At 49.6% G+C, this 15,010-nt stretch overlaps 1 protein-coding gene across 1 annotated transcript; it reads right to left on the bottom strand.

Annotated features, from left to right (window-relative positions):
• Positions 1-4,932: 4,932 nt before the first annotated feature.
• Positions 4,933-14,855, bottom strand: LOC132832763 (lymphotoxin-beta-like). Its single transcript, XM_060850894.1, has 4 exons — positions 14,375-14,855; positions 10,138-10,174; positions 8,119-8,187; positions 4,933-5,374 (listed from the first exon to the last, which is right to left on the bottom strand). Exons 1-4 carry the CDS (start codon positions 14,525-14,527, stop codon positions 4,938-4,940), a joined length of 696 nt encoding a protein of 231 aa, XP_060706877.1. The 5' UTR covers positions 14,528-14,855; the 3' UTR covers positions 4,933-4,937.
• Positions 14,856-15,010: the final 155 nt, after the last annotated feature.

Raw genomic sequence — 15,010 nt, 5'->3', positions numbered from 1 at the left:
AAGACAGCAGACGATGACATATCCCTCCCAGATCATCTCAACATCGTCTGTGCTCGCTTTGAGCAGAATTTCAGTGGAGAGGTCACACCTATTCCGACAAATCCTAATGACCCTATCCCAACAGTCACTGCATCAGAGGTCAGATCAGTTTTCCTTCGTGTGAATCCAAGGAGAGAGATGGGACCAGATGGAGTACCAGGCCAACATCTTCCAGCTCTCCCTGCAGCTGGCCACTGTCCCTGCCTGCTTCAAGAGCGCCAACACCATCCCTGTGCCTAAGAAGGCTGGTGCAGCATGTCTCAATGACTCCCGCCCTGTGGCCCCAACTTTGGTGGGTCAGGAAATGCTTTGAAAGGCTGGTCACTGCATTCATCAACACCAGCCTCCCCACTTCTCTTTGACCCACTCTAATTTGCCTCTCGGACCAACAGATCCACGTCAGGTGCCACATCACTTGCCCTTCACTCCTCCCTAGAACATCTTGACACCAAGAACAGCTATGTAAGACTCCTTCTCATTGACTACAGTTCAGCCTTCAACACTATTATTCCCTCGAGACTGATTACTAAACTTAGTGATCTCAGACTGAGTCCCACTCTCTGCAACTGGATCCTCACTTTCCTGACCCACAGGTCATAATCAGTGAAGACTGAGGACAATATTTCATCCTCACTAACACCCAACACTGGAGACCCCCAGGGGTGCGTACTCAGTCCCCTACTGTACTCACTGTATATCCATGGCTGCATCGCCAAATACCAGACTAATGCCATTTACAAATTTGCTGATCACATCACCACAGTCGATTGAATCTCAGCTGGCGACAAAATAGGTCACAGACAGGGAGGTGGAAGACCTTGAGAAATGGTGCCCTGAGAACAACCGAGCTCTCAATGCCGGCAAAACCAAGGAACTCATTATTGACTTTCGGTGGGATGTTCCTCATGCCCCCCTACACATTAACAGCACAGAGGTGGGACGAGTGGAGAGTGTCAAGCTCCTGGGAGTGGTCATCCACAACAAGCTTTCTTGGACTCTTCATGTGAACGCACTGGTTACAAAGGCCCAACAATGTCTCTTCTTCCTCAGGCAGCTGAGGGAATTGGGCATGACGGCGAATACCCTTGCCAATTTTTATAGGTGTACCATCGAGAGCATTCTGTCTGGATGTATCACTACCTGGTCTGGCAACTGTACCATTCAAGATCAGAGACGGTTACAGAGAGGGGTGAACTCAGCCCAGACAATCACAAAGGCCAACCTCCCATCTATAGAATCCATCTACCAGGCCCACTGTCAAGGAAAGGCCACTCGCATTCTCAAAGATCCATCCCACCGAGGCAATGTTTTGCTACAACCTCTGACCTGGGTGTGTGTAACACTAATGCTCCTGCTCAGGGCCTGAACATAATCTAGCAGGGCAGTGACAGCAACTCCCGGTACATACCAGGACTGCGTTAAAGTGTGCATCATGCCCCTCTTGTCCATGTGGCCAATGCCATGGGCTGTGAGGGTCAGTGAGTGTAGGTGGGCTCTTGGGTCAATGATGTGGCCATCAGGGTGTCCGAGCAGCTGTAGGGAAGGAGACTGTGTGGTCCCAATGTGGGGCCCAACTCTCTTTTCCTTGCGGTGGAGAAGCCTGTTGGGCATCTCACACTGTCTCCATAGGGTCAGGCAATACCGGGGCCTTCCCTATTCTGGGGTGGGCAGGGGGTGAGTGGTGGGGGGCAGTGCAGCCTCCCAGGCTGCTGGGTCAGCTGAGGCATTCCCCAGGGTGACACGGTCAGTGGCAGAGGTATGGGCAGCTCATTTTATAATGGCCAGGGCGGAGGGTAAGAGGACCGCTTCCAGGAGGTTAGAGGTCAGCGCAGCGTGTCGTAGTGGCCTCCCTGCTGACGTGGTGAAGCCTCTCTGTTTCCAAAGTGGGCTAAATTCATGGACGACTCTGAAGGCATATCTAGAGTCAGTCTCAATGTTTGCTGTGGGACCTTTTGCAATGATGCAAGCCCTAGTGACCCCAAACAGCTCCACAGCCTGTGCGGATGTGCCATCTGGCAGTGCAGCCGACTCTAGGGCTGTGAAAGAGAAACAGACAGCATACCCTGCCAGGGTGCAGTGTCTGAGGGCCTGAAGGATGAGCCATCTGTATAGAGTATGAGATCAGGATTGTCTAGAGTGTGAACAAGGTCTAAACAGTTGTGGTCGTCCACAATGGTGTTCTGAGTGAGTGGGAGCAGGGTGGTGGGGTTCAGAGCAGGGGTACATTGTAGGGACAGGTTGGCTTTGGGTAATGTTAAACAACACTGGCTAATGTTAAACATCACTGGGTAATGTTAAACATCGCTGGGTAATGTTAAACAACACTGGGTAATGTTAAACAACACTGGGTAATGTTAAACATCACTGGGCAATGTTAAACATCGCTGGGTAATGTTAACCATCACTGGGTAATGTTAAACAACACTGGGTAATGTTAAACAGCCCTGGGCAATGTTAAATAGCACTGGGTAATGATAAACAGTATGAGTAATATTTAAGCTGCACCAAAGGTATGAAAAAATAATCAATTAATTAATCAAAAAGTTATTTCTTACCCTTCTTATCTTCTTTAACTTTACCTATCTTCCTAATCACTTTATCCATAAAAGTTATTTTAAAGATTACATCATTTGAAGCGTGTGAAACAGCACTAAGTAATTAACCTGAGATCTTGTTGATGTAAGAGCGAAAAACAATGACAGTAAATGTGGCCAGATCCAAACATACACGTTGGGGGTGAAGGGAGCCATTCTGCCATTGAACATGAACTGCTGGAGAGATTGTTACACTCTGTGTTACCAAGTGGATTAACACTAAGTGCAGTAATACCTATGGAAGAGTGGCAGACTGCTGTTTATGGAGGGCACAGCAGGTACAGCACAGAGAGAGGGGTTTGTGCCAAATTGGTCAGCGTCACATGGTCCACCTGCCACCCTCCTGCACCTCACCCCATCAATCTCTCTGTCTGTTTACATTCACCCAGGGCTTTGTTTTCCTTCCAGGTTCTAGGCCCCCAAGGGCCCAGCCTCAGAGTGAAGGGATCATCCTCTAGAACTGAGGTGAGGAGGAATTCCTTCAGCCAGAGGGTGGGGAATCTGTGGAACGCATTGCCACAGGGGGCTGTGGAGGCCATGTCATTGAGTGCTTTAAGACAAGGATGGGTAGGTTTTAGATTGGAAAGGGAGATTAAGGATGACAGGGAGAAGGCAGGAGAATGGGCTTTGAGAAACATATCAGTCAATTTGGGACAGACTCAGTGGGCTGACCAGCCTACTTCTGCACCTTTGTCTTATGGTCTTATGTCTATCTCATAAATAGGGCGCCCCAATAGTTAGCACTGCTTCCTCATAGCGCCAGGGACCCAGGTTTGATTCCCCCTGTGTCTGTGTGGGTTTCCTCAGGGTGCTCCACTTTTCTCCCACAATCCAAAGATGTGCAGGGCAGGTGAATTGGCCAGGCTAAATTGTCCATAGTGTTAGGTGCATTTGTCAGAGGTAAATGGATCTGGGTGGATTGCTCTTCAGAGGGTCAGTCTGGACTTGTTGGGCTAAAGGGCCTATTTCCACACCATGGGGCAATCTAATCTGTAGGGGAATCTAATCTAAATATTACTTTGTTTCCCATCCTCATCACATCCTGCACTCATAGTTTCCACAGTCTGGGGGATGAGGTTTGTGCTGGGTCTACCATCGGATATATTTGTGACAATCCTGTATTTCTGCCTCCTGTACTGGTCACCAATCAGGGTTAGCAAGAATCTACAGTATAACCAATCAGGGCTAATAAGATCCACTATGTAACCAATCAGGGTTAATAGTACTCTGCAATGTAACCAATAAGAGTTAACAAGGATCTACAGTGTAACCAATCAGGTTTAGCAAGGATCAACTGTATAACCAATCAGGGTTAATAGTGCTGTACAATGTAACCAGTCGCGTTGCGGTAGTGTGGGGGTAAAAAAAGACAAAAAAAGAAAAAAAAGAATAGAGAAAAAAATCAGGGAATTGTCTCACACCTGCACACACACACGATGGGTGCTGGGGATAAAAATAATAAGCACTACTGCAGTTAGGCGGTAGTGTGGGGGAGAAAAATACAAAAAGAAGGAAAAAAAACAGGAAAAAAAGAAAAAAAATATAACCAGGGGAGGAACTGCTTGTCACTGGACCACTTGGATGTTTTCCCAGTCAGGAGTTGGACCAGTGTCAGTGTGTGCAAAATAAACAGGAGTATCGTCTTTGATGTGAAGGGCACTGCTTGTCACAGGCCGCTCGGGTGTTTCCTTTATAAAAAAAAAGACAAAAAAAGAAAAAAAAGAAGAGAGAAAAAAATCAGGGAATGGTCTCACACCTGCACACACACACCATGGGTGCTGGGGGAAAAATAAGCACTACTGCAGTTAGGCGGGGGTGTGGGGGTTAATTATACAAAAAATAGAAAATATAAATAGTGTTTTGATTAAAAAAAGAAAAAAAAACAAAACAAGAGTTGCTTGTCACTGGCCACTCGAAAAAAAATTTTAAAAAACGTAACCAGTCATAGTTAACAAAGATCTACAGCATAAATATTTCGAGTTAAAAACGATCAGCAGTCTAACCAACAGCATGAATCAGGATTCCCTTTAAATGGCAGGTCCCCTTCAACTTCCTGAGATTAAGCTGGATCTGACTGAGCTTCCTGGGAATTAGCTGGAGATCGTTTTAACAACACCGGAGGCATTATAGAAAGGCATGTTTTTGTAACAAAATAGAAACAATATATGTTAAAAAAATAAATTTGTGACTCATATCCCACTTAATCTCTGCCAAGCCCGCTCTGTCCCCTGCACCCCCACCCCGGCCTCACCACCTCCCCCTCCCCCACCCCCACCCCCTCCCCCGGCCCCACCAGGGCTGACGTCAGATTTTGATGACACCGAAGAAAGTCTTTCCGTCCAGGTAGTCCACCAGATGGGGGTTGCTGACATTCACAAAGAGCTGGTGGTCCCTTTCCAGTTGCACCACAGCCCCCTGGCCCAGGGTGGTGTACCAGGTGCCCTTGTTATGGTTCTTGCCACACACAGTCTCGGTGCCACTCAGCAGGAGCAGGGGCTCGGGGTAAGAGTCGTGTTTGCGGTACACCCGGTTGTACAGGGTCACCGGCTGGTTCTTACACTCGCTGCCGCGGAAGCCCACCTGGCAGTAAACGTAGTACAGCCCACGCTTGGGAATGACCAGCGACTGGCCAAGGTAGCGCACCGAGGCCCTAGTAAAGGCCAAACCCCTGACCGACTCCCACTCCAGCGTGTGGTAAGAGTGAGCGTCGGAACTGTCCTTGAGAGACTGGTGATAGATTCCTGCAAAGAGGAGGGGAAACTAACATCAGACTCGCGGGGAATAAAGCTCAAGTCCCCAACGATCCACTGATACCCTGTGCATCTCCCCTTGTTGGTCTGTGCTGCTCTGATGGTAACATCAATAACCTCACAACCCACAGGTCTGGGCTCGTCTACAGGAGACTGCCTTCAAATTCCTCAGGACTGTTGTAGAAGGAAGTCAACTCCAATGTTTTAAAATAACTCTGCGACTGAAAAGCTTCCTCCTCAGCGATGACGACTGGATTGTTGTAAAAACTCAATCTGGCCCAGTAACAGACTTCAGGGAAGGAAATCTGCCATCCTTGCCTGGTTTGGCCTACATGTGTCTGTCTTTCCCCTTCCCACTCCATTTTAATTTAGAGCTCTCTCTCTTTCCCTCTTGCTGTTGTTTCACCATTCCTCGTGGGCATGCTTGTAATTTTGCTTTTCATGGGTGGCACGGTGGCACAGTGGTTAGCACTGCTGCCTCACAATGCCAAAACCCCGGGTTCAATTCCCGCCTCAGGCAACTGTCTGTGTGGAGTTTGCACATTCTCCCTGTGTCTGTGTGGGTTTCCACCGGGTGCTCTGGTTTCCTCCCACAGTCCAAAAATGTGCAGGTTAGGTGAATTGGCCATGCTAAATTGCCCGTAGTGTTAGGTGAAGGGGTAAGTGTAGGGGAATGGGTATGAGTGGGTTGCACTTTGGAGGGTGGGTGTGGACTTGTTGAGCCGAAGGGCCTGTTTCCACACTGTAAGTAATGAGTGACGTGGAAGTTCTTGGGGCTGTGGTATTGTCCATACCTCTGTGCTAGAAGGTATTAATTTAAGTCTCACCTGTCTCACTCATGTGCCTGAATGAATTGTCTAAGAGCTGGGTGTGTGTGCCCAGTGTCTGCTGAGCCCCTTGAGGTTTTCAGAGAGAGGTGGGCACTGCAGGAGCTGGAGGGAATTACCTCCCTCTGCAACTCCACTTTACCTGAGTCCCGTGCCTCTTTACCTACCCTCCCCGAGGTTTGTCCTCGCTGCACTGACGGGCTGTGCTTGGGAATCATTCTTTTCATGAGAAAGACAGGTGACTTGTCAGCAATTTGATTAAAAAGACAGAATAAAGAAGAACTTCTGGGTGATTTGGGTGATGGTTTTATTTGTTTAGAAAACGGGATGAGCTTTTGCACTTTAATCCCATTCCCTCCCTCTTTCCCTCCCAATCCCTTTTGCTATCGTTTCACTGCCCCCAGCGGGCAGCACTGGCAGCTGGTAAAGATGACTTGGTGTTGGTTGTGTGTGAAGGGAAGACAGAGTTGGGTTCTTCGGAGAACCCCCTTTGTGCGTTTGTTCACAGTCACGATTCGGAAGTGGCTGCCACCTCCCACAGGTCGGTCAGATCTCCTTGGAAAGGGGGGTAGGAGATGTCCATTGGCACCTTTTATGGAATAGCTGGGCTATTCATAACACTAAGGAGTGTTATTGGTTAACGGGGGGATATCACACAGGCACCACTATCAGTAAGTATGGTCTACATGCCATACATGCACAATTAGCTCAAGTATAAATCGTTTGACAGACATCAAGAGCTGCACTGAGGGAGAAGCCTTTACAAGTCTGTGAACCAGTTTAAACAGTTAGAGCATGACATGATGAATTTAACAGGAATAGCTGGGCTATTCCATAATGTGCTGGTGAGTGCCACATTATGTTAATTTGATTCCCTCTTGGTTTCTCTCATTTGGCATTTGGTGAATGATAACGTCCCGTAGTTTTTTTTAAGTGAAACAAAAGAGTGTGTTTTTCCCAGATTGATGGTGTTGGGGGGGGGGGATGTGGAGGGGGTGGGGGGTGTTACTGGATAGGGAAAGGGTCCAGGAGGGAAAAGATGGAAACTTATGCTTCTGCAAACCACTACATTTGCAATAAAACTGTTGTGAATCTTAAAATTGCACAATTCCCCAAATTCCACATCTGGACCTTAGCCTGTTAAGCATTCTATAGTTCCCTGCACAGGGTTCAGGGGGCTGAGTGTGGTGGAACCTGGTCTAGAGCTGGCTTAGGCTGTGGGAACTGGAGGGAAAGTCTTCGGGTTAAGGTCTGGTAAGGGACATTGGAACTGTTCGAGTTTGTGCTGCCCACTATCTCATTGACCAGCGACTGTTCAGCTGAATATTTCATGGAGGAGCAGGGAGCGCTGGTGAAAGGGTAAATGTTGTGTCTGGTGATCACAATTCCTTTCACCAGAATTCCTTCAATAAAGAAACATGAGCTTAGCCTCTAGCGCGTCCCCACCCTCTGTGTATCTCAACATTCCCTTTGGTTTGGTGAATATTGTCTCATTTCTGAGCTGGCTTCCCAAGCCCAACTTTCAACAAACTTGGAAAGTGAAACGCTGATCTCATTTGATCAAATCATTGTTAACGTGGAATCAGATCCCTTCCACTGTTGGCTGTTAATCCAAGCCCCTTGTTTCAAGAGGCATAGAGCATGTGGCTGAGGGGTATCTGCTGGACAGACCAAATGATGGAATAATCATCTTAAACACAGAGAGGAGGCCACTGCTCAGTGTCAGAGATTTGCAGATATTTTTCTAATCAATCCTGTTCAGAGATGCTGTGACTTGCCCCTGGACTTGAGCCCAGGTCTCCTGTCTCAGAGCTAGGGACACTACCAATGCACCAGAAGAGTCCCTCAGGGATTTGTATTGGCTAAGTCACCATAACCGCCAGATTTTGAGTAAAACACAGTGATTACCAATCAAATGGGCAGCCGGCGTCTCGCTGTCACTCTGCTCCCAGTGCTCACCCCTCTCCTGTATTCTCCCTGAAATGGAAGGAGTGTTATTGGTTAATGGGGGGATATCACACAGGCACCACTATCAGTAAGTATGGTCTACATGCCATACATGCACAATTAGCTCAAGTATAACTCATTTGACAGACATCAAGAGCTGCACTGAGTGAGGACAGTGAGAAGCCTTTACAAGTCTGTGAACCAGTTTAAACAGTTAGAGCACAACATGAGGAATTTAACAGGAATTCTTTGTTTTCTGTGTTCAGTTCTGATGTGGGGTCATATGGAAACAATAGCTCTCTCTCTCTCTGCCTCCTCCTCTCTCTCCCTCCCCTCCCTCCCCCTCTTCCCCACCAACCCCCCCCACCACACACACACACACACACACACACACACACACACACACACACACACACACACACACACACACACACACACACTTGCTGACAGAGACACTTTTTTTTCTGAACGTTGTGTTCTTCCTACAGAGGCTGAGTACTCAAGAAAGACAGCTGAACTTTTATTTTATTTTTGAGGTTTTTTTTTAAGAAGGTCTTTATTCACCTTCTTTCTTTATTTTTCTACTTATTCTATGAAGCTGTGTAACGTTTAACTTTTTTAAACTTTGTTTCTCTCTTTTATAACGTCCCTAACATTTTGTACCTGGATCCCATTGTCCCTAAGATGGCGTTGAGTGAGCTGACATTAGACACCTCTCGCTGTACTCCTGTACCCCGGACTAGAGTACACATGACAATAAATTCTAAACCAAAATCGTTTCTGATTTCAAGACAGGTTCACACCTGTGATGAGGTCTATCATAAACCGTGAACTACTTGCCATGAAGTCAGCTTGTGGAAGTTTGTTTTTTAACTGTTTAATTTGATGTGAACTGAGCTTGCCCCATCACACTTCAGCCTGGGACGACTGCAACGTTTTCCTGAACCACCTTCAAACCCGTTCATATTAAAGCCTGGAGCTGGGGAGATGAAGTGAGGAGATTTTTCTCAAGCTGTTCTAAATCATGAATGACTTTGGTAGTTTCTTCAAATTTACTCTCTCTCCAGTGGCAACTGATTGACAACCAGTCTGTAAAAAATTAAAATGATCAGCAAAAGACCCACAGGCGATATGAAGAGGTTTTCTGTTTATTCTTTTGTCCCAATCATTTGAAGTACCCTTGTTAGAAACATAGAATAGGCTCCGTACTGGGCAGAAACAGGCCACTTGGCTCATCAGGTCCATACTAACCCCCTGAAGACCATCCCACCCAGGCCTCTTCCCTATCCCCGTAACCCCACACATTTTTGAACACCACAGGGCAAGTTGACGTGGCCAATCCACCTCGCCCGCACACCTTTCGAGGAAACCCATGCAGACACAGGGAGAATGCGGAAATTCCACACGGACAATCGCCTGAAGCTGGAATCGAACCTGGGTCCCTCGTGTTGGGAGGCAGCAGGACTAACCACTGAGCCACCGTGCATAATTCCACAATGAGCCGTTGTTGAAGATAGAGACAAGTCAGAGAGATCTTTCACCCTGTATTCATCAGGAATGATGCAGAAAGTGCCAAATGCAAACTGATTGATGCTGCAGGAGAAAGGGTGCTGATTGGTTAGCCAATCAATTCTGATTGGCTGAGGTGTTGCCATGGAGGAAGCACAGCAGAACTATAGGCTCTCCAGGCAGCTGGATAATTCTAAAGTGAAGCTCGAACACATACCTTTTGTGTGCATAGAAAATGACCCAGGTCAAAGTTTTACCTTGGTCACTCAGTGCAGCAGGGTTCCTAGGGACACTGAAGGAACATCCAGTGTTCACTTCCCAAATCTGGGAGTGAATCGCATCCTGCCCATGCCCATGTTTGTGAGCGGCAATCCAATCTGGATCAGTACCAGCGCCCCTCCCTCCCCCATGAAATCAGCCAGTGATTCCCTCTTTCAGTCAGTATCAGACACAAAATAATGCAGCACTTACCCAAAACACCTTCCCTCAGAGACACATTGTGCTGAAACTGTGGAGGGAAACAGAGAGAAGTATTATTCCCCGTTCCCCTTTAGTCGATATTAAAGAAAACCCACATCAACTGCCAGACAATCAGTACTGAGGGAGTGCCACACTGTCAGAGGGTCAGTACTGAGGGAGTGTCACACTGTCATAGGGTCAGCACTGAGGGAGTGCCACACTGTCAGAGGGTCAGTGCTGAGGGAGTGCCACACTGTCAGAGGGTCAGTGCTGAGGGAGTGCCGCACTGTCAGAGGGTCAGTACTGAGGGAGTGCTGCACTGTCAGAGGGTCAGTACTGAGGGAGTGTCGCACTGTCAGAGGGTCAGTGCTGAGGGAGTGCTGCACTGTCAGGGGGTCAGTACTGAGGGAGTGCCGCACTGTCAGAGGGTCAGTACTGAGGCAGTGCCGCACTGTCAGAGGGTCAGTGCTGAGGGAGTGCCGCATTGTCAGAGGGTCAGTACTGAGGGCGTGCCACACTGTCAGAGGGTCAGTACTGAGGGTGTGCTACAGTGTCAGAGGGTCAGCGCTGAGAGAGTGTCGCACTGTCAGAGGGTCAGTGCTGAGGGAGAGTCGCACTGTCAGAGGGTCAGTGCTGAGGGAGAGTCACACTGTCAGAGGGTCAGTTCTGAGGGAGTGTCACACTGTCAGAGGGTCAGTACTGAGGGAGTGCCGCACTGTCAGAGGGTCAGTACTGAGGGAGTGCCGCACTGTCAGAGGGTCAGTACTGAGGAAGTGCCGCACTGTCAGAGGGTCAGTGCTGAGGGAGTGCCGCACTGGCAGAGGGTCAGTACTGAGGAAGTGCCGCACTGTCAGAGGGTCAGTGCTGAGGGAGTGCCGCACTGTCAGAGGGTCAGTACTGAGGAAGTGCCGCACTGTCAGGGGGTCAGTGCTGAGGGAGTGCCACACTGTCAAAGGGTCAGTACTGAGGGAGTGTCGCACTGTCAGTGGGTCAGTGCTGAGGGAGTGCCGCACTGCCAGAGGGTCAGTACTGAGGGAGTGCCGCACTGTCAGAGGGTCAGTGCTGAGGGAGTGCCGCACTGTCAGAGGGTCAGTACTGAGGAAATGCCGCACTGTCAGAGGGTCAGTGCTGAGGGAGTGCCGCACTGTCAGAGGGTCAGTACTGAGGAAGTGCCGCACTGTCAGAGGGTCAGTGCTGAGGGAGTGCCGCACTGTCAGAGGGTCAGTACTGAGGAAGTGCCGCACTGTCAGAGGGTCAGTCCTGAGGGAGTGCCACACTGTCAGAGGGTCAGTACTGAGGGAGTGCCGCACTGTCAGAGGGTCAGTACTGAGGGAGTGCCGCACTGTCAGAGGGTCAGTACTGAGGGTGTGCTACAGTGTCAGAGGGTCAGCGCTGAGAGAGTGTCGCACTGTCAGAGGGTCAGTGCTGAGGGAGAGTCGCACTGTCAGAGGGTCAGTGCTGAGGGAGAGTCACACTGTCAGAGGGTCAGTACTGAGGAAGTGCCGCACTGTCAGAGGGTCAGTCCTGAGGGAGTGCCACACTGTCAGAGGGTCAGTACTGAGGGAGTGCCGCACTGTCAGAGGGTCAGTACTGAGGGAGTGCCGCACTGTCAGAGGGTCAGTCCTGAGGGAGTGCCACACTGTCAGAGGGTCAGTACTGAGGGAGTGCCGCACTGTCAGAGGGTCAGTACTGAGGGAGTGCCGCACTGTCATATCTGTCCTGTTTCACATCAGGAGTTCCCCCACTATCCGTGATGGTGGTCTCTTGTCCTCATGGGAGTAATCCCAGTGCAGTGTCTTTCGAAGACCAGTAGATGAAACCCCTCACACCCTGGTCAATATATGTCCCTGATAGAGTCATAGAGATGTACAGCATGGAAACAGACCCTTCGGTCCAACCCTTCCATGCCGACCAGATATCCCAATCTAGTCCCACCTGCCAGCACCCGGCCCATATCCCTCCAAACCCTTCCTATTCATATACCCATCCAAATGCCTCTAAAATGTTGTAATTGTACCAGCCTCCACCACTTCCTCTGGCAGCTCATTCCATACAAGTACCACCCTCTGCGTGAAAAGATTGCCCCTTCGGTCTGTTTTACACCTTTCCCCTCTCACCCTAAACCTATGCCCTCTAATTCTGGTCTCCCCGACCCCAGGGAAAAGACTTTGTCTATTTACCCTATCCATGCCCCTCATGATTTTATAAACTTCTATAAGGTCACTCTTCAGCCTCCGACGCTCCAGGGAAAACAGCCCCAGCCTATTCAGCCTCTCCCTATAGCTCAAATCTTCCAAACCTGGCAACATCCTTGTAAATCTTTTCTGAACCCTTTCAAATTTCATAACATCTTTCTGATAGGAAGGAGACCAGAATCGCGCACAATATTCCAACAATGGCCTAACCAATGTCCTGTACAGCCGCAACATGACCTCCCAACTCCTGTACTCAATACTCTGACCAATAAAGAAAAGCATACCAAACGCCTTCTTCACTATCCTATTTACCTGTGACTCCACTTTCAAGGAGCTATGAACCTGTACTCCAAGGTCTCTTTGTTCAGCAACACTCCCTAGGACCTTACCATTATGTGTATCAATCCTGTTCTGATTTTCTTTCCCAAAATGCAGCACCTCACATTTATCTGAATTAAACTCCATCTGACACTTCTCAGCCCAACGGCCCATCTGATGAAGATCCTGTTGTAATCTGAGGTAACCCTCTTCGCTGTCCACGACACCTCCAATTTTGGTGTCATCTGCAAACTTACTAACTGTACCTCTTATGCTCACACACAAGTCATTTATGTAAAATGACAAAAAGTAGAGGACCCAGCACAGATCCTTGTGGCACTCCACTGGTCACAGGCCTTCAGTCTGAAAAACAACTCTCCACCACCACCCTCTGTCTTCTACCTTTGAGCCAGTTCTGTATCCACATGGCTATTTCTCCATGTAATCCGAGAGATCTAACCTTACTCACCAGTGTCCCATGGGGAACCTTCTCGAACATCTTACTGAACTCCAAATAGATCACATCTACCGCTCTGCCCTCAGCAATCCTCTTTGTTACTTCTTCAAAAAACTCTATCAAGTTTGTAAGACATGATTTCCCATACACAAAGCCCTGCTGTCTATCCCTAATCAGTCCTTGCCTTTCGAATTCCATGTATATCCTGTCCCTCAAGATTTCCTCCAACAGCTTGCCCACCACCGAGGTCAGGATCACCAGTCTATAGTTCCCTGGCTTGTCCTTACCACCCTTCTTAAACAGTGGCACCACGTTAGCCAACCTCCAGCACCTCACCTGTGACTATCAATTATAAATATCCCACTCAGCCTCTGACATTCCAAGGAAAACAGCCCCAACGTGTTCAGCATCTCCCTGTAGGTCAACCCTCCAAGCCCAGCCACATCCTCGTAGATCTTTTCTGAACGTTTTCAAGTTTCACACCACCCTTCCTACAGCAGGGAGACCAGAATTGGACGCAGTATTCCATTAATGGCTGAACCAATGTCCTGTACAGCCACAACGTGATCTCCCAACTCCTACACTCAATGCACTGACCAATAAAAGCAAGCAATTGGCTCAAACTCCACTTTCTCAGTTCTGTCTGTCCCTTTGATGAGGCTGGTTGACTCTGGGAGGGTAAGTATTTAAAAGGGGGCATTGCAATAGCAGCCCACAAGGAGGGGGCTTCTTCAACATTCAGTCATGGGGACGTGGGCATCGCTGCCTGGGACCAGGTCTCCAGGTTCTCAAGGACCCCCTCTTCGGGGTCTCCCTCTCCCCAGGTCCCCCTCCTGATCCTCCCCATTCTACATGACCAACTCCCTCCTTCCCCCAATGGCTGAGCCCCACAGGTGAGTGATGGAGGACGTTCGGCCCCTCACGTGGTGACTGGGATCTTCTCAAAGGGCCATCCCCTGGGTGGGAGTGGGGTCCTTGCAGCCATCCTGGTTCCCCAACCTCCCTCCCCAAGGGGGCACTGAGGCCAATGGGATGCCCCAGATGCTGACCACTCAGAGAGCCAGCTTCCCAATTGTCCTGAGTGCCATTCCCGGGATTTCCCCAGAGATTCCTGAGCCCTGACTCCGAGCGGCAGCAATTTATAACGAGGAAAGCTCCGGCTTCAACGGGGAAACGCCAAAACATCCAATGACCTTCCCTCTCAGCAACGAGGAAGAGTTGCATTTGTGTAGCGCCTATCCCAGCGGCAGGCTGCTCCCCACCCCCCGCGCTCTCTCACCTGCTCGGGGCGCTCTGGCTCGGCTCCACATCGGTAGTAGATGACCAGCAGGGCGGTGGTGGGCACTGACAGCCCCAGGGTCAGGAGGACGGTGCAGAGTACAGGGGCCAGGCGGACACCAGCTCCGTCCCCTCCCTTCTCCGAGTCAGGCATAGGGGCTGGAGGGGGGGAAGCTCTCCCGGGCTGTGGGTGGGGAGGGCTGTCTGCTCCGAGTGTCCCACTCCCTCTGGGTAGGTGCAGCCGAGCAGGGCTGGGGGCTGTCCTCTCTCTCCCTGTGTCTGTGTGTGTGTGTGTGAGAGACTGTGCTGTGGTCTCTCTCTCTCACACTCACTCTCTCTCACACTCACACTCACACTCTCTCTCACACACACACTCTCTCTCTCTCTCTCACACACACACACACACTCACACACACTCTCTCACACACTCACACAGACACAGAGACTGTGAACTCCTGGAGCTCTCCGGCTCTCAGTCTGTTTCCTAATGCTCAGCTTTTACATCTCCGCCCACAGCTACTCTCGCCAATCTGACTTATCTTCCTGGGTTTCACTTTCCAGTGAGTGGGAGGCAGCCTCCCTCTTCCTTTCGCCTTTCCTTCCTATCCCAGACACCCCTCTATCTCCAACATGCCCC

The sequence above is a fragment of the Hemiscyllium ocellatum genome, chromosome 35 (genome assembly GCF_020745735.1).
Source record: "Hemiscyllium ocellatum isolate sHemOce1 chromosome 35, sHemOce1.pat.X.cur, whole genome shotgun sequence".
Lineage (NCBI taxonomy): Eukaryota > Metazoa > Chordata > Chondrichthyes > Orectolobiformes > Hemiscylliidae > Hemiscyllium > Hemiscyllium ocellatum.
The sequence above is the reverse complement of the archived record's forward strand: the minus strand, read 5'-3'. Positions and strand labels throughout refer to the sequence as shown.